At 42.0% G+C, this 24,473-nt stretch overlaps 1 protein-coding gene across 1 annotated transcript in view; it reads right to left on the reverse strand.

Annotated features, from left to right (window-relative positions):
- Window positions 1–10,325, reverse strand: part of LOC308374420 (gamma-aminobutyric acid receptor subunit gamma-1-like) — a gene marked incomplete at both ends in the record, with an annotated part of 17,764 nt that extends 7,439 nt beyond the window's left edge. The window contains 8 exons of the mRNA XM_080850198.1: window positions 5–131; window positions 345–497; window positions 636–773; window positions 1,697–1,779; window positions 2,479–2,699; window positions 3,525–3,592; window positions 4,018–4,181; window positions 10,255–10,325. Coding sequence (XP_080706324.1) covers window positions 5–131; window positions 345–497; window positions 636–773; window positions 1,697–1,779; window positions 2,479–2,699; window positions 3,525–3,592; window positions 4,018–4,181; window positions 10,255–10,325 — 1,025 coding nt within the window. The remainder of the gene's footprint in view (window positions 1–4; window positions 132–344; window positions 498–635; window positions 774–1,696; window positions 1,780–2,478; window positions 2,700–3,524; window positions 3,593–4,017; window positions 4,182–10,254) is intronic.
- Window positions 10,326–24,473: the final 14,148 nt, after the last annotated feature.

A 24,473-nucleotide genomic window follows, 5' to 3' on the forward strand; every position in this document is an offset into this window, starting at 1 on the left:
CATTAGAGCGGCGAAGGTGAAGATGAAGCAGACGGATACAAAGAGATCCATGGCTGTCACGTACGACACCTTTGGCAATGACTTCCTGGAGATGGTGCTTAGGGTTGTCATGGTGAGCACAGTAGTGATACCTGGACCAATCAATAAACAAGTGTGAATATGGGGTGGTTTTTTAGAAGCAGGACAAGTATTCATATCAATGTCACATAAAAGGCAGAATAAATTCTTCTTTTAGTTGAATCTGCATTTGTAAAGAATACTGCCACGCATTCTATGTCAGAAGTGCATCTATTGCATAGCTCTAACTTCAGGGACTTTACTTTCAGACACAGCATTTGTCATACCAAGTGAGGTTCTTGCTGGTACAGCATCTTTGTTGATCCAGAAGGAGACCCAGGAGAGCACTACAATCATGCTGCAGGGAATGTAGGTCTGGATGGTGAAGTACCCCATCCTTCGGCTCAGCTCGAAAAAAATGGTCATGATCACATACTCTCCTAAAGAAAGACACACACACACACACACACACACACACACACACACAGACACACAATCATCGGTACATGATCATTTTACATGCAGGCTTTTTTTTTGGTTTATTAATTTAGAAGAGGAAGAGCAGCTGTCGGACAAACCTGACTGTGTGTGTGCAACGTCGGTGGAGTTGCGCAGTCCCACGAAGGCAAACTGGTAGAGCCTCCAATAACGCTGATCTGCTACCTCCACAGACCGACGCTGCCAGCGGTACATAATCTCATTCTTAGGGTAGCCATCTGGAGGATGGGGAGGAATACACACACACACACACGCACACGCACACGCACACACACACACACCACGTATACAATGCGGCACCGCCATGCAGACGAATGCAGACACAGTGAAGAGTGCCATGTTCACAAGAAAAAACAAGAAAGACGTTAATTACCAGGAAACTGAATCTTACACAGACTTACAGTTTCTATCCACCACACACACAAACAATCACACACACACACACACACACACACACGCACACACACACACACACACACACACACACACACACAAACACACACACACATACACGCACACACACAAGCACACACGCACACACACACACACACACACACACACAAACACCAACATACATACACTCTTCAACAAAAGTATGATGGCACATATATAAATGGGATGTCCTGGCCAATACACTCTGCCCATGATCAGATGAAAACAACCACAAATAACAACAACAACAACAACAACACAAAGGGCACAGAATGGATGAAAAGAAACACAGATGAAGACAGGAAGAGAGAGAGAAAGGGACAGAGGAAGAAAAGGATGAATTTGCTGGCAGGGGGATGGGAAGTGTCATTCTTCTCCAACGGTACAAGGGAATGACCACTGACAGCTGAGCTGGAGGGAGGGAGCAGGTCAGATGGCCAGCAGAGGTGAAACGTGGGTATTGATCCACTGTCAAAGGCTATTTGCAGGTGATTAGTTGACCACGGGCAATGATAAATGGGAAGTGGTGGACTGCCTGACACAGCCAGGGCTGGCCACCAAGAGCAACGTGCTGTGATTGGTCAACCATTGTCAGCGATGCATGGTGATTGGTTAAGACTGGTTGAGGTGATTGAGGGCTGGTCTACTGGGGTAGGGGGTGGGTGGTGGTGGGGGGTGGTTGCCTGATTGGTGAAAGTGTTCCACCTACAGCTGGAGAACTCCAGAGGGCAGGAGTGTTCGTCCATGGGAAAGTTATGCAGCTTTAGGTAGCATTCCGCATTAATAGTCAACCTGACAAATGAAAGTAAAGTGCAAAGTAGAAAAAGGAAAAGACAAACAAATGTTTTTATTTGGTGTGGATTAGCACACTACTGTTGCCTTGATTAACAAAAAAAAATGCTAATGGTAAGAAAATATTTAAACATGCGCAAAAAAACTTTATAACCTTGAATTGGACAAGGAAATGGTCTTGTACCAGTCATGTGAAGCATTGATTTGGTTTGGTTTTGCATCTGTCACAGGAAAATGCTTCTTATTTGCTACAGACCGCCATAAATCAAGGTTGATGCGTTCATCTAAACTTAATTAATCACTCTTCCCTGAAGGAAGGCTAATGACTCGTTCTTGTCGGTTCAGTGTCCATGAGAGTTTCATGGACAGAGTGCTGTGAGTTTTGTCACAGATATTTACCTTCTTGGATTAATGTCTGACTGAAAATCTCACATACTTGCCCTTCAAGAAACAAATCACCAAACAAAAAAGTCTGGTCTCGACAGGATAGATGTGTGCTGTGCAGGTAGTGCCATACATGCTACTGTAGAACACAGGTGCTCGAAAGGGACAAAAAACAACTCATAAGGAACACAAAAGAAGGATCTTCAGCGGAACACAAAAGAAGGATCTTAAGCAAAACAAAAACAATTGAGAAAATCCAAATAGCGAGTACCGTTACGGACAAACAGCACCCGAGGCAGGAAACGAGCATCTTACCTTAGAGTGTACATCACCCGCCCATTGCTCCAGAGTCGGAGCAGGCGATTGGGCGTTGTGATCCAGTGGGCGTCGGATTTGCGGGAGTTGCGAAAGAAGGTGTCAGGGATCCAGATCTTGCCCACCATGTTGCTGTTGAGCATCAGCAGCTTCATGGTGCTGTTGAACTTCAGACGGCTGTCGTACCACGTCTGAGCGAAGAAGATGTCTATGGTGTACTCCTGGTAAAAATGAAGAGGCACATCGCACATAAGGAGGACATTAATTACCAGGTAAATCAATTCTACAAACACTCACTATTTTCCCTTGGTCAGTACATATACACAAACACATTCACAAAAAAAAAATTCACCACGTGATATGAGGCTCACAACCATAACTAAGCATTTTTTTTATTACGTTTGTTTCACACCGGCTGAGGGACACTGACATCGTAATTCTCATCCCCCAGTGACAGCAGCAGCCCTGACCTCAGCAGGTTGTCATTCCGCCACTCCAGCGTGCTTCCATATCTCTTACACGACGACTACGAATGGACACATTCCCGCCACTGCTGCCGCTTCCCGAGAGTAATGTCCTCTGGTAGCGGCGATAAGGAGGAAAGAGCTCTTAGAGATGTCTTCCACCCCCCCACCCCCCCCACCTCTTGCTCTTTAATCAGCAGGCCATAGTGTTCAGCAATTTCTAAAATGTGTTATGAAGGTCACAGTCGGTGCCAGCCAGACGGCGAACTCCAGAGCAACAAAATCTCGGAGCGTGTCAAAGCAGAAGTCGCAGCGGAGCAGAGCGGAGTGTAATCTCATGCCAGAAACAGAAGAACTGGGATGAAATGAGATGAGCCCTGATAAATATTGAATTAGATTACACGCCCTGGGAAAATCAACACTGAGATGTGTCTTTGCCTGTGAGGGCCTTCATCTAACATTGTTTGTTGTAATGTGTGTTGAGCTGGGGAAGGGGCAGCCACACACACACACACACACACACACACACACACACACACACACACACACACGCACGCACATACACACGATTTCTGTGCTCACCATGTTAATGGGGTCTACAGGCCCGATGCTGTTCACATACACAGCAGTTTCAATCACTGTGGGTTTATCTGAAATACACCAATTAGACACAAATTATTTGCAGGTTTTGGGAGAGACATACAGAAAAACATTGCGAATACGAAAATGGATACATGCAGAGAAACATGATCAATTAATTATTCATGCATAATTCATTTTAGCACATAATCCAAGTAAAATGGATACATTAATATTATAACATAATATTAAAACTAAAAATGAATAGATCATTAGCATTTAGGCATAACAAGCAGTAAAAGACACAGTTAAGGGTAATAAAGTTGTGGACTCAAGGAACCCATATGTTTATGAGGCATGGGTGGGCTTTTCTCAATAATACTGCACTGCACTCAGCCTAGTTGCCTCCTAAATGAATAGCAGGATAAAAATCTATACTCTTTATGGGGATGGGCTGTGATCCAAAATGGCGGCAATGGCTGATGGGGTGACTTGCCTCCGATGTCCGGGCGCAGTTTGTTGTCGTAGCCCAGCAGTAATTTATTTAGGATGGAGGTGACATCTTCTCTCTCTTCGACCTTAGGTGATAAAACCCAGGTTTTATTTATGGGAACGTCCTCATAATCCTCCTCTTCGACCTTATTAGGGGTGAGCGCCAAGCTTTTTGACAGCAAGGTGCTGGGGAAAGAGAGAAAAGCACAGGAGAGAGGTGAGAGGGGGTGCGGGGTGAGAGATGTCGGTCTAGATGATAACGTCAAACTGGTTTTTAGATTAGACCTATTTTGCTTTTGTTCCTTTCATAGTAAGTATTTTCACTGCCATTTGTTTGCATTATAACATCTTGATACGTTTGGAGAAAACATTGCCCCTCCTGTCATTGTGACTACATAATTGCTTTGGCAACACTGTAACCAACTGTCGGAGCAATAAATCAGATCTGAAGAGGGGGCAGTATTCAGGAAAGAGGGGCATATGAGAGAGAGGGAGAGAGGGATAATGAGCAGAGGAGAGAAACAGGCAGGGGGGATGGAGTGGAAGAGAGGAGTAGGGAAATGGTGAGGAAGTGAAGGTGGTAGGACAGAAAGAGGTGCTGAAAAAAGATGGGATGTGAGAAAGAGTGCTTGCATGAGTGGTGAGAGAGAGAGGGGGAGGGAGAGAAACTAATAGAGGAGGACGGAGAGTATGAAGGAGCTGGTACAGGGACGGGCTGGCAGTTTTTAGAGGAGGGAGGAGGATAGAAAGAGAGAAGGAAGAAGTGAGTCAGCGGGAGGAGAGAGGGCTAAGGAGGGAGTCAGGAAGGAGGGAGAGGGGGGGGAAGAGCGAGAGAGAATCACAATCACAGCTACCAGAAGTGTGATACCACTGCTGTATAGCGTTAAAAGAGATACAAATCAAAGTGAAAGCAAAAAAATTTACTGAGCCAAAAGACAGACAGAGAGAGAGAGAAAGTGATAAAGTACCGGAGCAGCCATGATAGAGGGATGGCATGGGGATCCATTAAGCCAAACTGAGAGAGGAGAGAAGGAGAGGGGCAGAGCAGGAAGAAGAGCAAGGACAGGGGGAGAGGGGGATGAACAAGGGATGTGGAAAGCAAGCAGAGGACCTCATGATAATTAATCCAGCTGTGTTTGGCACTATAATGAAGGGAAAGCGAATGAAGGTTAGATGAACACACATCACACCACACCACACACACACATCACACCACACACTCACATCACACCACACACACACAGACACACACAGAGACATACGAACTAGAAGAGCACACACGGAAGAGATTTTCATTATTTGACATTATATATTCTATAGGTTCTAAAAAATAGGAAAGATAGATATATAGATAAAAAGATAGATATATAGATAGAAAGATAGATACATAGATAGAAAGATAGATATATAGATAAAAAGATAGATATACAGATAGAAAGATAGATACATAGATAGATCGACCTTCATACCAGAAACAGAATCACAGAGAGACCATGTGTGCTTTGCAGCTGTAATTTCTTTTCTGTTTTAAAAAGTGCTTATTCAGGGGAGAAAAGCTGACACGGCTCAAAACGCTTACACTTTTTTTTTTGTATACGTCCCTTTTATTGAACTCTGTTGTAGGGATTGTTTATTTTTCCCTTTGAGTCCTTGACACACAAACACTTCCACTGTCCCCACACACACATCGACAGACACACAATTCCCAGCATCTCTGCAGAAACGGAACTCTCACTCTCTCTCTGTCTCTTTCTCTGTCTCAGCTGCCATGCAGTCTTGCTGCGATTTCTTACAGAGGCTAATTCCCTTTAGTATCTCACTCTCTTTGCCAAGTGGAACGCTTTACAGTGCCAGGGCTTTACTTTTAGCACAGAGGATTTAAATAAAACTCAACTGTTGTCACCTCTGAAAGAACACAATCTATATTAAGTGAATAAATGCCTGTGGTGGGCTGTGATGGGAATTTAAGGTAAAGATGACCTCTGTGAAGATACACATGTCACCCAGCACTCTTTGACTAGCAGCCTAAATGTGTGCATGGACTACCTACATGGCAAAGGCAGAGTACGTGATTCTGGCAAAAGGTTGTGGATTTTTTTGTCTCAACAGCCAGTCAGATTCCAGCCAAACAGTTTGTCAGTCTAAGCCATCGAGTCTGTTTCACATTTACAGAGCCAGGACTGTGCACAGGAAGCACACACAGCTGGAGGATCGTGAGCAGCAATTCACTGAATATGACATAAAGTGTATTGGATTAGAATCGCAGACTGTGTCTTTAGGCGATATAACTTCATGTTCGAACAGTGAACTGCAGGGAGGCTCACGATCAAATCAGTATTTCATAATCATGTCATCTTGAATTTGATCTGAGCGCCTGCAGAGGCATAGTCAATGCTGTGTGTCCAGCCTCTCTGGCAGGCCCTGCCATGGTCTCTGTGCTCTGGGCACCACCAGGGCACACATCATCTAAATAGAGCGTTTGCATGACATCTGCCATGCTAAATGTCTTCCCCCTGGGTACTGGTGAGTCCAGACTCATTATGATTACAAATGCCACTCTAAAGTAACGCAACAGAGGCCAAGCGAGAGGCATCTTGAGTGTCCAGGTCAGCATTTCAAGTTAAGGCACCTGCTTCAAAAGACAAAGGGAGAGTGTCAGCAGCCTAGTTTTGCTACGGGCTACAGAAGCAGGGATGTGTTGTGAGGAGAAAACAAACAAGGGACAAAAGAATGAATTGAGGAATCAAGCTGAACTTTAAATCTGGGCTGAAATTCTTCATTTCCTGTTGTCTCCTTCAAGAGAATTTTTTTTTTTATAAATATGTTGTTTTTCCCTCACACCCACTCCCTCACTCTCCCATTCACTTCTCCACCCCTCTCCCTGTGGTTCAACAGCAAGGGCCTGCAATCAAATCTCCAAAGGCGTGACAGACGCACACCTGAAGCTATCAGTCATGTGAAGGCCACTGCTCTCCTTGATTGAGTTACAGTGAAATCAGTATCACCTTCCTGCTCGGCTGGAAGGAAAAACCCCTGCTTTGCCGACCCATCGAGATTGAGCTATTACCTCCCCAGCTCCACAGGCCATTGCGCTAACACCGGGATTGTGAGCAGGTAAAGGTAAGGGAGGACACTGAGCTGTGTGAGCCTTGGCTGAGCCTTTCTTCTGTCTTCACACCCTACGTGTCCCCCAGGGACTGGCCAACCACCCACGAGCAAATTTGGCTCAGTGTGTCCTCCATAATGGCATGGCCCCTGGCTCAGTTGGAGTTACAGCTTATAGGGGCTATTTGCACTGTGCCTTACCTCCCTGCCAATTAGCATTCAACTAAATTATCCTTGTTTCTTGACAGATATGTCGTTACCTAGCTGTGCTGCCCAATTTGGACATGGCAAAAGGTTGTTGATTTTTTTTTAGCTAAACAGCCAATCAAATTCCTGCCAAGCAACGTGTCAATTGGTTGGAATTGTTTATAGCTCGGTCCGAGCCATTGTGTTTGTTTCCTATTTACACAACTAGGACTGTGTACGAACACCAGCTAGAGGATCGTGAGGAGCCATTCACTGAATTTGACATTAAGTGTATTGGTTTAGACTGTACCTGAGTGACAGAACGTCATGTTTGAACAATGAACTGCAAGGAAGCTCACCTGTGCATCTTCATGGCAAAATTCATTGTTTGGTTTATATGACGAGTTATTGCCTGTCATGCCAAAATATACAAAATACTATAATCGTGTAATTTTACATGATTCCTGAAAACCATCCTGTAGTTGATGAAATATATGTAAAATTTTAAAACACAAATGTTTTGTCTACCTCAGTAGGCCTGTGCATTCAAATAAAATAAAAAAACTGTTTGAACATGGACATAACTTATTGACAATTCAAATGTGGCTCTGAAGATGGCTGTATTTTTGTCCTCTCAGCTGTGTTTTTGGATGAAAATAATATTTTCCCAATAAGGCTAGCTTCAGCTAATTTGGTTCTGGTGTCTCCTCTGGGATTGGAGAATGTTCATTCTGACAATCAAGATAAACGAACAACGAAATATTATTCTGGACACTAATACAGTTATGATTTTGCTGATAAGGGATATCATGACCAAAATCAAATTTTGTATCTAAAGATTTTTGCCAATGTTTTCTAATATGGAAGTGACATAGCGCAAGATAACTGAAAACCCTGCTGATGGAAGACTTCGGTTTCACTTTTGACCCATATGATATTATTGCCTTATTATTGTTTCCAAAGTTGAGCTATGGGCTCTGTGTTATAGGAAGGTTTGCTAACAGTGCAAAGGGAACTTAAAGCTGTCTTACAGCAGTTTGCTATCTGTCTACTATTTATACACACAAGTGTGCCATACTCATAAGAATTCCATAAGAATGCTGACTGTTATTTTATGGTGAGCTTATTTTGTGTCTTTAAAACATCCTCACTGTGCCTGATGATGTGTATACAGTGTACAATATGAAGAAACTATGCTGACTATGCTGTACTTGGGCAGATGTACTAACACTTTAGTGCCAGTTTTAGGAACAATTTTGTTGTGATGTGAGTAAGTCTAAAACATGGCATGGTATCATGGTAACAGACCACACATAGCTAGAACCACGTTCTTCCTGGCACAGAACGACAAGTTGCACTGTTCTGACTAAGCTGCGTAAATAGGAGAAACTGCCAGAAACAATCGTATCAGTATACTGAGCACCAGTTTTACTCATTTGCACCATGTTTAAAGCAACCTTTACTTTTGTTTGCTTTTTTATGTCTTGCCATCACTTTTTCCTGTATACGCCTGCGACACCACTGAATTTGTTATAGCTGCACAAATATTATATATATATATATACATTTGTCCCGGAGAGAAGGCTGAAGAATGCCACAATGGAGACAGCGGCTTCTATGGTTAATCAGTCCTGGTCTTAAGTGGCTTTGTTCTTTACAACAGCAGGGCAAGTGATAACCGCAATCTATATCTGGCAGCTTTAGGCAACCAAACACACACACACTTACTGAAAGAGAGAGAGAAAGAGAGAGAGAAAGAGAGATGCACACAAACATGCACACTTCCTTATCCACGTAAGGAGTCCGCCCCCCCCCCCCCCCCCCCCCCTGCTCCTATACAACCCCATCCTACCCTACACACACAGTTGTGTGGGGAAAATGACTAATGACTACAGCAGCAATATGAGTACAAGAAAGGGGTCTCAGAGGAGGAGAGTTTATCATAATGGAGGGATTTGCTTCCATTTCCTTTCTGCTCTGTAGTAATTAACGGGCACTGCCAGCTGATGAAACCACGAGCTGGTAGAGGAATCTGACACAACACAACCCAGACAAGATGACACTGAGTGGAATCCTGACTGACCATAGGAATGGTTAGCTAAATTACATGCTTACACATCGATTTTGGGATGAAGGCTATGCCTTCTCATTATGCTTTTGATAGGTGCAAGGAATTATGTGTGGTGTCATTCCTCTAAAGAAAAAACAAATGAATAGTACTAGCTGTGGTGTTCATTTGTAATACTACTTTAGGTTCCCGTGGTGGGCAGGGTATCTCCACTGAGACACAGGTCGTGGCGCCAGCCCCCATATGCCGCATGTAAAAGAGCCCATGAGACAACCAAGCGCACGGGACACTTACGCTTTGTGAGTCAAGACCTAACGGGCACGTAACAGAAAATGCACCCATAGCACGTTTGCCGCGAGGCATGAATGAGATGACAAGCTTTTTGATGGAGATGTCAGCGTGTCTATGGCAATGCAAAGACAGGTGATGCCCCGGTGTGCTCATTGAAATAAGGACAATTAGTGAACTAATCATGTTTAAGACACTCACTGACACATGTTTGTCTCTGTGTTCATCGTACAAATGAATCTCTGAAGGTTGTTTGTCTAAAGTGACATCAATGGCTGTCCAATTGCCCTATATGCCAGCGTCAGACACCATGCGCAAAGGGTTTTTCTCACCAATTCCAAGTAGGCAATGCGGTTTAATCATTACAGTGTTTATATGAAGAGACATTTGCTCACTCCCCTAACCCACCCACCTTTTGAACACACACACACACACGCGCGCACACACAAAGCATAGGGGGCTTCGTTGTCACTGTAATCAGAATGTCAAGATACCCCAGCTGCTAGTTCATGCTGCCCTGTCCCGTTCGTGACGGTTCCGGTCCGGGACCACCGTTTGAATGTCTACGTTCTGCCGGCCCGGACACAAACTTACCAGACTGCGAGAAAGCCGAGCAACAGAAAAACGAACGGGGCTCTCCTCCTCTCCCGCTGCAGTAAAGCCATGGCGAATGAAAATGCGCCGGAATCCCGCGCTTCTCCCCTCTATTTTAAATATTTGTGGTGGTAAAAAAATGGAGGCTTACTTTACATTTTCAAACTGAATCTGTATTCTGAATTTCAAACTGGTCGCGTCATAGATAAGGGAGACAGCAGGAAAATATCGTAAAAGACGGTGGTTCCAATAGTGTTGCTATCGAGGGAGCGCGTGTATTATCCTATAGCGCTGTGCTCCAATGAAATACGCGTTGAGGACGAGGAAGAGGGAGAGAGAGAGAGTGGACCGCTACTATGTGGCTATATGGTACTCTGAGACTGCGTAAGGTGTGTGTCTCTCTGTATGTATGTGTGTGCGCGTGTGCGCGCGCTTGAGCTGGATTTCGCTGATTGCGGCGCTGTTGTTGCACACCGTCTGTCTGGCATTTTGCTGACCGAATCGAAGTGGATCTATGGGGAACTGCGAAAAGCATCGCCCGTGGAGAAAAAAAAGCTGATCTTAGTGGAGCAAGAAAGATGTCACTACAGTATGTCACAAAATAAAAGTTAGGGCTTAGCGTGGTGGTGTGAATCACGATCACGATGAAGAAAATAAAGAGACTAAAATTTGTGAACAACGTTGACTCTTAATGCTATTAATGAGTGAGTGGCAAATACCCAAGACAGAGAGGCCAATCCAATTGCCAGTATATCCTATTACAAGCTGCCATTAGAACAACGTATTTGGGATCCACTTTTATATTATAATCCCACAATGCTCAATAAGCATTTCCTTATTACTCTCATAATACATCTAAAGTAAACTCCTTCTCTCTCTCTCTCTCTCTCTCTCTCTCTCTGTGTGTGTGTGTGTGTGTGTGTGTGTGTGTGTGAGAGAGAGAGAGTATAGAAGAAAATTAGGGAAGGTATGTTCATAGCAGGGCTGTGTGTGTGTATGTGTGTGTGTTTATGTGATTGAATTCTTACTGACCTTGAAAAGGTGCTCTGCACACACATTCACTTCCCCACAGAAATAACATTATAAAGTCAAAGTCAACTGTCATAACGGTCTCCACAGGGAATATTCCAGGCTTTTTGGTGGTGGACAGGCAGATGTTCAGCTGTTTGGTAAGGTGCTAAAAGGTGCTGTGCTGTGCCTCTTCCGGATAATCCAAGCCAAACCTTCCTTAATCTTCCTTTCATACAAAAGTAACATCTTCCTTTTACACACACTCACACTCACACACACACGCACACGCACACGCACACACACACACACACACACACACATACACACACAAACACACACACAAACACACACACACACACACACACACACACACACACAAACACACAAACACACACACAAACACACACACACACACACACACACACACACACACACACACACACACACACACACACAAACACTGTGTTTTTATTTGAGAAGTCATTGTAACTGTTTAGATTTTGTTTTGTTTATTTTTGTCTTAGTTTTTGCTTGTGGTGATTATTTTCGTTTGATAAGTTTGTTTTACCTTTTGTCTGTCTCATGATTGGGTTTAGTTTATAGGAAGTGAGGTCATGGGGGTCAGGGGTCACACACACACCTCTATTATGGTAGCATACATTGTACCTGACTAGACCTGAGACGCCGGCTCGCGGTCATGGTAGTATACCGCTGAGTCCAAGCTGATGAGTGTGATTGCGTTTACCTTGCCTCATTTCCCCTCTCAATCGTTATGCAGCCAACGAGGTATGTTTGTCTATTTATGACGCTTTATTTCTTTGATTTCTTTGGGTTTGATTGTTTGGTTTGATTGTGTTTTTACTGCTTTTAACCAGTTCGACGTTGGATTTCAAATGAATTAAAGAGAGAAATAAATCCATCAGTAAATGAAGAACTTTGGCCTAGCGTGTTTCCTGAAGAGGAGTGGAGGGGAGTGATAGTCGAACTCGAGGCGACCTCGGGAGCAGAAATCTGCATCGGCTCACGGGTTATCTATCCTCAACGTGAAGATTCGTCAGTTTGCCTGGGATTAATGCAAATTTCTCAGATTAAAGCCACGTTTTCGCTGAAGAAGCAAGCGAATTGGACTTCGCGCATGAACTGTGTTTTGGATTTACAACGTGCTTTTTCAGCGAGTGAAGACGCGTGGAGGAACGGCATGAAACAGATAAGCAGTATTTAGCATTCATGTTTTCTTTTAGACGGTTTGAAGCTTTAATCAATGAACAATGATAATGGGTTGTCTTTATTAGCCTAATGGCCACATTTTAAGGACATTTAAAACTGATATTGGGGGCTTTGACCGAATTGAAAGTGTTTGCACGTGTACCACCAGGTTGCTGAATTAAATTGTATGTAGGCCTACGTTTGTATTGTTATTGCCGACTATGTTCAATTGTAGCTGAAACTGTCATCAAGTTGCTTTATGAACCCTTCAAGTTAAGTAGCTAGTAATTGTTTGAAGACGGCGACTCGGTGTAACAGTTAATAGGCAATATACAATCCACTATGTCTCAGATTGGTAGAGATGAAGGCCTGCCTTTAGTTGAGTCTCGGCATCCAGAAAATTCAGCAGAGCTTCAAAAGGCCAATGAGTCTGATGTTGTTGAGCAACAGCCTTTAGGCGCATTGGAACTACAGAATGAGCCTCGTAGAAGTGAACGATCACGTACATTGACAGAGAAGGGCAAAACCCTACACATGGACCAGTTAAACTTATTGCTGCTTCGTTTTAACAATGTCTATGAATATTGGAAAGTCAGGACTAAAGTGGCTAAAAGATCTTTGCAGCAAAACCTTCCAAGTGTCATTCTTCAAGAACTTGAAACACGCATTGAAAAGGAATTAACTGAACTTAATGATATTTACGATGCCTATAGAAAACTTGACTTTCCAACTCAAGACATGCGCCGCAAATTCGTCAAAAGCGCCTCTATTACTAAGGTTATGAGGAAGAATGTTAAGTCTCGGATTCAAGGAGCCGAGGAAGAAGCTGCAGTGGAGGGAGAAGCTCCAGTGCAGGAAGAAGCTACAGTGGTAGAAGAAGCTCCAGTGCAGGAAGAAGCTACAGTGGTAGAAGAAGCTCCAGTGCAGGAAGAAGAAGCTGCAGTGGAGGGAGAAGCTCCAGTGCAGGAAGAAGAAGTTGCAGTGGAGCGAGAAGCTCCAGTGCAGGGAGAAGAAGTGCAGGAAGAAGCTCCAGTGCAGGAAGAAGCTGCAGTGGTAGAAGAAGCTCCAGTGCCGGAAGAAGCTCCAGTGCAGGGAGAAGAAGCTCCAGTGCAGGAAGAGGCTCCGGTAGAGGAAGCGGCTCCGGTAGAGGAAGAGGGTCCTGTGGAAGAAGAAGCTTCTTTAGAAGAAGAAGCAGCAGTTTCGGAAACCGTAGAGGGTGAAGAGGCACCCACAGAAGGTGAGGCCGATCCTGCTGCTCCAGAGGAAGCTTCTGCTCCACCACCATCAGAAGACGTAGAGGGTGAAGAGACACCCACAGAAGGTGAAGCTGCATCTGATGCTGATACTCCAGAGGCTACTCCTGCACCGGCAGAAGAGGAGCCCCCAGTGGAAGGTGGATCTGACATAGACACGGAGAATGATGCTGCAGTAGTGTCACAAGAGGAAGCGGCGCCTGTAGGAGATGACAAGGTGGGAGAAGTCACTGAGAATGATCCAGAACGTAAAGCTGTCCATGAGTTTAGGACCAAAGCAATTGAAAATGGGACATTGTTAGGTCGTCTGACCCAGTTCTCTGATTGGAAAAGAGTTGTCAAGGCTGTCACATGTTTTAAGCGTCATGATAAACGTTTCAGTGGCTGTAAGTCAAACCCAAGTCGTGCCACAAGTATTGAAGAAAGACGAGAAGCAGAGGTATCTATTAATAAAATGGCTCAAATGGAAGCATTCAGTGTTGAAATTAAAGGTTTAAAAAGGAACCATGAAGTACAACCAAGAAGTGTGCCATCAAGGGGTGGTTTCTCAAATGACACTCAAGATCTTGTCAAGGCCTTGGCTGAGGCCATAGCAGCAAATAGGCTGCCGGTTCCAGAACCAACCATCTTCTGTGGCGACCCACTGCAGTTCAATCACTGGAAGTTATCCTTCCAAATTTTAATTGAGAGGAAGAATATCCCTGAATTTTGGTCAAGATGGAGAAGGGAATATCTCCTCAATCTTCAACAAAGACAGAGGTGGCAAAAGGATAAGCCTAATACAAGAGTCAATGATAGTCATCCTCCTAGAAGATGATTCACCTCGAAATCAATGGAGATTGGTAAGGGTGGCTGAAGTTTATCCAAGCTCTGATGGAAGGGTTCGAAAAGTTATGCTATTGATGAGCGATTCAACTTTGGATCATTTAGGAAGGCGCACTTCTAAACCCGTGTATCTTGACAGACCGGTTCAAAGGATTGTCGTGCTGCTTGAGGCTCAATAATGCTGTACCTTGCACAGTTTGCCATATAGGGTTATAATAGTTTGAACCATTTATGATTTTTTTTAGTGAAATCAGTTATGATTTGGTGGGAGTGTAACTGTTTAGATTTTGTTTTGTTTATTTTTGTCTTAGTTTTTGCTTGTGGTGATTTATTTTCATTTGATAAGTTTGTTTTACCTTTTGTCTGTCTCATGATTGGGTTTAGTTTATAGGAAGTGAGGTCATGGGGGTCTGGGGTCACACACACCTTTTATTATGGTAGCATACATTGTACCTGACTAGACCTGAGACGCCGGCTCGCGGTCATGGTAGTACACCGCGTTCCACATTATTATGCAAATTGGATTGAAGGGTCATAAACATTATTTTTTAGTTTTTCAATTAAAGTCATGGGTAATATTGTGTCTCAGGGCTAATTGAATGATTGATTTCAATCTCAGACACCTGAGATAATTAGTTTGATAGGTGAGCCAAATCAAAAGAAAACTACTTAAGAAGGATGTTCCACATTATTAAGCAAGCTACATGTTTCAGGCAAAATGTGGAAGAAAAAGGATCTCTCTGCTGCTGAAAAGCGGCAAATAGTGCAATACCTTGGTCAAGGTATCACAACATTGGATATTTCCAAAAGAATTGCGCATGATCATTGGACGGGGAAAATATTTGTCACTGATTCACAGCACAGGTGGGTTCGTTCAGACAAAGGCAAGATAAGGAATATTTCTGCCAAACAAATGCGTAGGGTCAAGAGAGCAGCCACTAAAATGCCATTGAATAGCAGCAAACAGGTGTTTGAAGCCGCTGGTGCCTCTGGAGTCCCACGAACTTCAGGATGTAGGATGCTCAAGAGGTTTGCAAGTGTCCTTAAACCTTATTCGGCCAACCCTCAACTCAGCTCACAAGCAAAAAAGGTTGCAGTGGGCTCAGGTCTACATAAAGACTAACTTTCAAACTGTTTTGTTTGCGGATGAGTGCCGTGCAACAATTGATGGTCCTGATGGATGGAGTAGTGGATGGTTGGTGAATGGCCACCATGTCCCAACAAGGCTAAGACGTCAACAAGGAGGTGGCGGAGTCATGTTTTGGGCCGGAATCATGGGGAGAGAGCTGGTAGGCCCCTTCAGGGTCCCCAACGGTGTGAAAATGACCTCGGCAAAGTATGTAGAGTTTCTGACTGACCACTTTCTTCCGTGGTACAAAAAGAAGAGCCGCGCCTTCCATAGCAAAGTCATATTTATGTATGACAATGCACCCCCTCATGCTGCAAAGAATACCTCTGGGGCATTGGCTATAGCAGCCAATGCCCCAGAGGTATTCTTTGCATAAAAGAAGAGAAACTCATGGTGTGGCCCCCATCTTACCCTGACCTTAACCCTATTGAGAACCTTTGGAGTATCATCAAGCAAAAGATCTATGTGGTTGGAAGGCAGTTCACACCCAATCTGGTGCTCTGGGAGGCTATTTGGCATCCTGATAAGACATTGAAGCAGAAAACAATCAAAGAACTCATGAGTTCAATGGATGCCAGAATTGTGAAGTTGATATCAAAGATGGGGTCCTATGTTAACATGTAACTTGACCTGTTAAGATGTTTTTGATTAAAACTTTTTTTGATTTCAGTAAATATGGCCTCCTAATGCTGCAAATTTAACAAATGACAATTTTGAGTTCTTTACAACCTATAAAATATCTTGAAACTCTGAGACTTTGAAACTCTGCATAATAATTTGGAACACTGCATTTTGAGTTTTTTATTTTTAAAAAAAATACTGTTATCATTGGGAGGTTTGTTCAATAAAATTTGAATTATACTCTAAAAGTTGATGACTTGAAAATTATACTGACTGTATGTGCATTACTATTAAGGAAAATCTGAGCAAAGTGTAATTTGCGTAATAATGTGGAACGCGGTGTATACCGCTGAGTCCAAGCTGATGAGTGTGATTGCGTTTACCTTGCCTCATTTCCCCTCTCAATCGTTATGCAGCCAACGAGGTATGTTTGTCTATTTATGACGCTTTATTTCTTTGATTTCTTTGGGTTTGATTGTTTGGTTTGATTGTCTGTTGATTGTGTTTTTACTGCTTTTAACCAGTTCGACGTTGGATTTCAAATGAATTAAAGAGAGAAATAAATCCATCAGTAAATGAAGAACTTTGGCCTAGCGTGTTTCCTGAAGAGGAGTGGAGGGGAGTGATAGTCATGTTTATTGTGAAGACCACTGACTTTGGACTAATACTGACATTTAGATATGAAAATATTTTAACATACAGACAATGTAAACATAATGTTTATATTAAAGAAACTGTTTAGCTGGAGAAAAGTATATAATCATATGCCTTTGAATGAGTATTTCCCAAAGTATGGGGCGGGCAGGGGGTGGGGGTGTGGAGTTACAGCAAGGGAGGTGTGAATTGAGGGTGGAAATTGACAACGGGTCCAATTACAGTAGGCATGATAATACTCTTATCAAATTATATATAGAACGGATATAAGTCTAACATGGAACGATCCAATGAATAGAACAATACATAGCCAATCATAAAACCTTATTTGATCTGGCCTGATTTGATCTGCTTTATACAAGAGCTCTCGTGAATAAAATAAAAAATGTTAAACTGATCAAATATGTAAGTTTACAGTAAATGATTGATTAAATGAAATTGAAAATGTGTAACTATTCAAATTTTGAAACAATGTTAAAGAGGACATTTCAAAGAGAAAGAACTATGTAACAGCTTATTGACATCTGTTTTTTGTTTAACCGATTGATGAAACTAAATGTTAGCTGTGCAAATGTAGAAACAATGGGCCTCATTTATAAAACGTTGCGTAAAAACCATCCTACATTTTGTCTAAGACATTTCCTGAAATGAGCGTAAGTGAGATCCACAGAAAACAGACGTACACACAAAAAACACGTGTACGCCAATCCTTCGGTTATAAATCACAAATGGTCGTGAAATTGTGCGCAACTGAATCTCTGCCCTCAAAACGCCCCTATTTAATCTAATCAGCATATTATCAATGCACAAACAGAGCGCATCCTCAATGCACAAACTCTCTGTGACAGTGGAAAGCAAGAAAGAAACATGTAAACAGAAGAATTAAAGTGAGGCTGACATCTATGTTCTGCTGATGGAACAGCAGATGCGGGCCAAAACATCGTTAGAAAGCCTGTCTGGTGGCGTAATGGCAAAAGCAAAGTATTTGACATGTAGTACACACGTCTCCGAAGCACCAGCACCTGCGGCACGAGCAGCACCAGAAGGCTTTGGTGCGCTCCACTACTGACCTGTGCTGTATTGAAGTGGGCTTCCTAGGCTTTCTGAGTGTGCTAAATCTGGATGAGAATACATTGGGAACGCTGTTTTACGCAGGAAATCCTCTTTCACATTTTGCTGGGCACTGTGTGGAAATCTAATAAATTGCGGGCATATGGGATAGTATACTGCGAAGAACATCGGGCAAAATTCTGCTTACAGTATTTCTGCGTTGCTAAAACTCAATTTTTCAAAGCATGCCTCGGTTTCTCTGAACACTTAACCCAAGTGCCAACTCCCTAAACCAATTCTGCTAAACTTTAAGCACAATTCTCTGCTTTAGACACAGATTTCAATTGTTAGCCGCACTTTCTTCAAAACACAACACACAATTCTCTGCTTTAGACACAGATTTCATTTGTTAACCACACTTTCTACAAAATACTAAACACCATCCTCTCTACTTTGCACAGTATATCAATGCCAAAACCTCCTTGCTTTCAGACAGAACACACTGTTATTCAAATGACAACTTCCATTTCCAAAGCTGTTGTGCAATTTGAAATCAAAACTTTAGCTCCTAGTTTGGAGAACAATTTATGGCAACATTGAAGTGAGTGGTGATCAGAGAGGCAGAGGAGTGAGAGTAAGAGGAGGAGGAGGAGGAAAATTATGAAGAGGAAGAGCAAGACTGAGAGCCATTACTGTATCTCTGATGAGATTCAGGCCAATGTGTTCAACCATGTGGTCAACATGGGTTTGACCATGCAGGAGGCTGGCAAGGCTGGCCAGAGGGTTCAACCAAACATAAGCCGCTTCTCAGTTGCACCGATTCTCCGGACATTCAGAAGAGAGAATGGGTAAGAAACACTACTATGACGGTAAAACACTAGTTTGAATGCCTTATCAGGAGCATAGTATTCTTGTATTTACGTACTGTAGAAATATTTACATTGTACTGTTTTTGTAAAATTATAAACAAATACAAAGTGCAACCATTGATGACCAAGACATATTCCTAAACATCAATACAGTGTGCCTAGCCATAGTGGACTATGTTCTAAGGCAGAACACCTCGAGAATGAAGCAAGTGTACAGGGTGCCTTTTGACAGAAACTCTGATAGTCAAAAAATTACAGAATGATATGACTGTGCAAGTAAGTCATATACGTTTCCACAACTGATTACGTCCTATCAGTACAGAAACATTACTGTACTGTATTGTAATCCAATCAAATGTTACTGTATTTTCAGATGTTTCACAACACAACAATTGTTGATAATGTCTTGAGCAAGAACAGGATGCAGTCTAGTTTTTTTGTCCTTTTTTATTTGACATTTTTCTTTCTTTTTTTGTTGACTGTATCAGTATCCTATTGTTTGTTCTGTGTAAATCATCTACACATTCGGTTGTGTTTGCTCTGATGTAAAGGCTACAGCACTTTTGAAAAAAAAAGAAATCTTTACTGTAAGTCGTTATTGTTTGTGAGTTGTTTTATATTTAAGTTAAAACATTATACAGTTACAATATTTTACAACAGGAGAAAGCGTACAGTAACACTGGAGATGAAAAGGCATAATACTCCTGATAAGGCCTTCATACTAGTGTTTTCCCATTTCATAGTAGTGTTTTCCATTGAGCACATCAGTGTTCAATCAATGCTTAGAATGTCTACTCAAATAATGGTCTGTGTTTGTTGTTTGAAAACAAAATGCCCTTTTGAGGTGACATAATAGTGTTTTGAAACCAAAGTGGCCTTTTGCAGGAGATATAAAGGGTTTTGCATTTTGTGTGAGTGGTTTTGGGATTTGTGTTAAGAGCTAAGAGAAACCGAGGCATGCTTTGAAAAAAATTGTTTTAGGAACAGAGAAAAACTGTAATGATGACGGGGATTGCTTGACTGGCCTCCAATTTATCATCGGAACGTTCCTGTAGCCAGGAATCCAAGAACGAACAATACCTGAACGTGTATGGCCTGGTTGACTCTGGTGCGCCTCTCTAGACGAGAGGCCATTTGGGCACAACGCTCTCGGCAAGCGGTGCCTGCTTATCAGACATAGCCTACATCATCCTGTGTCAAAAAGTCTGCGCGATCACAAAAAAACCCTCTCTCTCCTTATTGCGCAGTTGGCAATATCCTCTAACAACGCCAATGCAGCCATATCTCCTACTGAAAACTAAGCCACTATTAGTCTTTTTATAGGCTATAAGTTTGAGCGAAATGTTTTACACTTGTGAAATTAAAACGGAATACCTATAAGATGTGAATCTCATTCATGTGTAAATTATTCTAATAGTTTATTACATTTTATTGAGCGAAACATTCATTTGGCCTTTCACCATTAGCCCAAATGGTGACGGTGGTGCGCTGACGATGATGATGATGAAACTGTGTGTCGGCTCTCGACGCTCAGAGAGTCCTGAATTCCTGCAGTACTCCAGTATTACCGCAAGGAAATGTACTTACACAAACTGACACCAGACATAGAAATACGTCCTTTTCTACGTCTAAGACGGTTTTATAAATCTGTACTTAGACGTGGATTTGATCGCACGCACAGTCTAAGATCAGTTCTGTGCGTAAGTACGTTTTATAAATGAGGCCCATTGTTTAAGAAATGCTGCGCAACAGCTGATGGGCATTTTAATTTTTTTATTTATCAAATAAACTTGAAAGGAGGACAGGCCCATATTCACGCAAGAACAAGATAGAGAGATCATAAACATGCTTTTGGCAAATACGTAATGCTATTAGGCTCAGAGAAATTCAAGCGAACATTATCGGTGACCATGCCATTTTCAATACAGTTATGTCCATCAGGTCTATCAGTCAACACTGGCGACACTGACAAATCCTAAAAAGACATCAGGGTAAATGCAACTTTATTTGTACTGTATTTTCATTTTTTTCTGATCTTTTTTTACTGTAAATGGAATTGTAACCTGTACTGGAAACATCTTTTCGTCTGATATTTGCTGAGCTTACAGTGTTATGCACACTACTGAAGTAGCATGAAAACTGGGACAATTTTTGTTGTGATTCTACATGTTGACTGATTTGGGTATATGGAGAGAATTACATAAATAATATTTTCATCAGCATTGGTCTTGGGTAGTGTTTTTACTGTATTGTGTATTTTCACTTTCTCTGTGTACTTCACTTACACTACTCTAATCACTGAGAAGTAGTATTGCTAGGTTTATAACAGAAGTGTGTAAGTGGTACATACATAATTCAGTATATGCAATGTGTGTGTTTCATATGGTAACAAAATATGGTTTTGTTAAATGAGTGTATAGATTTTACAAGAGTGTTTCATTTTGCAATGGATCTGAGGTGTTTTGCTCATTGGGTGTGTGGTTGTGCTTATTGTGTGAGGCCGATTGAAAAACAAAACCAAGCAGTCAAAATTGTGTGTATCCGATCGTAAAAAACTGTATTACAAACAGGTCTCAATCTCTACACCACCATGAAACATTTGGGAACTACTGCTGTAAACAAAAAGGACAGCATTGCTGGTCGATGAAACACCCTACCATAATCAGCAAACACAGGCCAGCATAAAAATAAACTAAAATAAAAAGTTTTAATTTTATACTCCAAATGGCACATTAAAACATATATTGGATATAGCTGACTATCCTGCATCCTTTCAGGGTAGCTTAGCAACATTGATTTTTTTTTTTTTACTAGCCCTCTTCTAGCCTGGATACCAGCCTGAACTCCGCCCACAAAATTTTTGGTCTGGAGATTCAGTCTGGAGTCGAGTTAGTTGGGAGGGTTTAAACGGCCCCGAAAAGTGATCTGACCATTCAAATTGTAAGGGCGGGCTTTATACGTTGATGGACAGATATAGAGAGAATACCGGTATACATCGAACAAAGATGGCGCCGTCTCGGAAGCTTAGTGGGACATATTTTATATGATTTAAGCTATCTACACGACTTTTATATGTCTACATTGACTCGGTTAGTTGTGTATACGCAAAACGAGTGTTGCCCAGGATTATGGGTCTTAACTGAAGCACTCTAGAGCATTATTGATAGGTTATGCTAACGCGTAGAAAAAAAAAACATTCAAACGAATGGTAGCTTCTAGCCTTGAGTGCTAATTAAGTAACATCAACAGATATGACAGCGCATTCATTTTGAAAGAGGAACAGAGAAACGCGATCAAGGCATTTGTCGATTGAAAAGATGTTTTTGCCGTCCTTCCTACGGGATCAGGTAAAAGTTTAATCTATCAGATGGAAATACTACGTTGCTCTGATTGGTTCTAGGTATCCAATTCAGCGAAGAGGAATTTTCTTTCCTGGTTCGTTGAAACACGCCCCATAATCACAGCCCAATAGTCCGGTCTCAGACTCATATTCTGACTAGAATTATGAGTATGACATCGTCAGGCTAGCCCTCTTCACCAAGGTCAACACTTTCTTGAGAGTAAGTGAACAAACATCTCAAATTCCATTATAATTGGCAGGCAAACTAAAACAAAACATTTAATTTAAGCATATTAGCATGACTAACCCTAGCCTTAACACCTTGTTTTGTAGCTTAGCTAGCTTTGTATCTTAGACAGACCTTTGGCATATTCTATGTCTTTCCTTTCTATAGTGAGTATGACATATAAATAGACACCAAGGGCCGTATTCACAAAGAATCTTAGGGCTAAAAGTAGCTCATAAGTGGCGAATTTAGGAGAAACTCCTAAAAATAATGGGCGTGTCAGTCTTAAATGTAGGACTCCTAATTTTTTTTACTAAGAGCAATTCACAAAATATTTTATCCCTAAAAGTAGCACCTAAGTCTAGGACAGCTTAAAACTCCTCATGAGGACTCCTAAGTCACTAAGACCTATTCACAAAAAATCGTAAGATGGCTGCAGCCGACTTGGAATTGATAAAAGACATTGCTTAAACCGTGAAGGTATTAATATTGTCGTAGAATTAGCGCGGGATGCAATGACGCCTTTAAACAACGATGTGTCCCGAAGTGAAATGTTTGGAAACATAAAGATAGGCTATTTGGCTTCGCGGAAAACGCAAATGACGACACTGGGGATCATCATTCAGCCGTTTAATTCATCAAACTATCAACGCACTGTAGACCCCACATCATCCAACAGTTGGATGTACCGATGACTTGTGCATTTCAACGCAGAGCGGTCTGCAGCAGGTTTTTGAGAACTTACCAGCTGGATGCCGCTGGGGTGACAGTGGCTATTGGTCCTGGGACCAGTAGGCTTTCGCCTAGGCTACGGTTCACGTTCGTTTCGCTTTGATCAATTAAGATTGGAGGGCTTGAAGGGCCGTATGTGCTGATATTTGAAGTGGTCAAGGGCTGGAAATATAATATCCTAACAGTTTGCTGGGTGCTTTAATTATTACTGCCTTGATTACATGCAATTGCCATATTTTATATTGATCGCTTTATATTTCTCTTAACGTGCTAAGTGTCATTCCCGTTGGATGCACAAACTTGTCATCATGCGTGTGCATTCTGCTAACTGCACTGTCCATAACTATTTAATATGACTTAATTTGAAGCCTAGGTTATTCTCTTATTTTCAGTCGATATAGTGGGATTGTTAGAGAGACGTCACGAATGAGTTTTTAATGAGAGAGCCTGTCAACAACCAATCACCGTCCTCACCCCTTCTAAACTCGTGCATGAGAAGCGACGTCATCCATAGCAACGGAGTTTTTATCTTAAGCTTAGGAGTTGGTATTATCCTTAGTATGAGTAGGTCTCAGAGCCGTTGTGAATCACTTTTAAGAAATTACTCCTACGTAAAAGGTTTTAGCGCGAGTTAGGAGCACTCCTAGTGGTAAGATAAAAGGCTTTGTGAATACGGCCCCAAAACTAGAACTCAGGCCAGCACAGTGTTTATTTTCCTTTCCCCATTTCTATCAACCCACAACAGGACCGACAGCTGGGCCTCCCGGTCTGACATTTCTGACAATGGGCTCATTAGCCTTCAGTGCTGATGTTAATCAGCACCAATAACACAGAGATGAGGACTGGCACACCTCCACCAGCATGATCACACACTACATTTAGAACACAACATTATTAGTACCCAGCTGTAGGACTAATGAAAAAGGCATTAACGGAATAAGACAAATAACAAATAATGACAATTAAACAATGTCAAATCATTTGAGATTATTTTTTTGCCTCAGTGCAACGTGACACAATACTGCTAATTCAGTGTGTGCTCTTATTTTTCAGCTTTTCTACGGTATCTGTGGAGTGTGAAAATGTGAGTTTATTATACTATACTACTTCATATTTCAAATAACCTTCATGGGACTGCACAGCTCAAATTGTTACGTGCACGGCTCAAATCCATGAAATAAAAGAGGAGGCCACTCAGAATTTATGATGATAGTAATAGTATGTTATTTATTAATGGTAACAGGTATATATTTATCTATTATTTATAAGCAAACGTGTGGTGAATGCCAGTGTTGTGAATAGA

The sequence above is a fragment of the Sprattus sprattus genome, assembly GCF_963457725.1.
Source record: "Sprattus sprattus genome assembly, chromosome: 13".
Taxonomy (NCBI): Eukaryota; Metazoa; Chordata; class Actinopteri; order Clupeiformes; family Clupeidae; genus Sprattus; species Sprattus sprattus.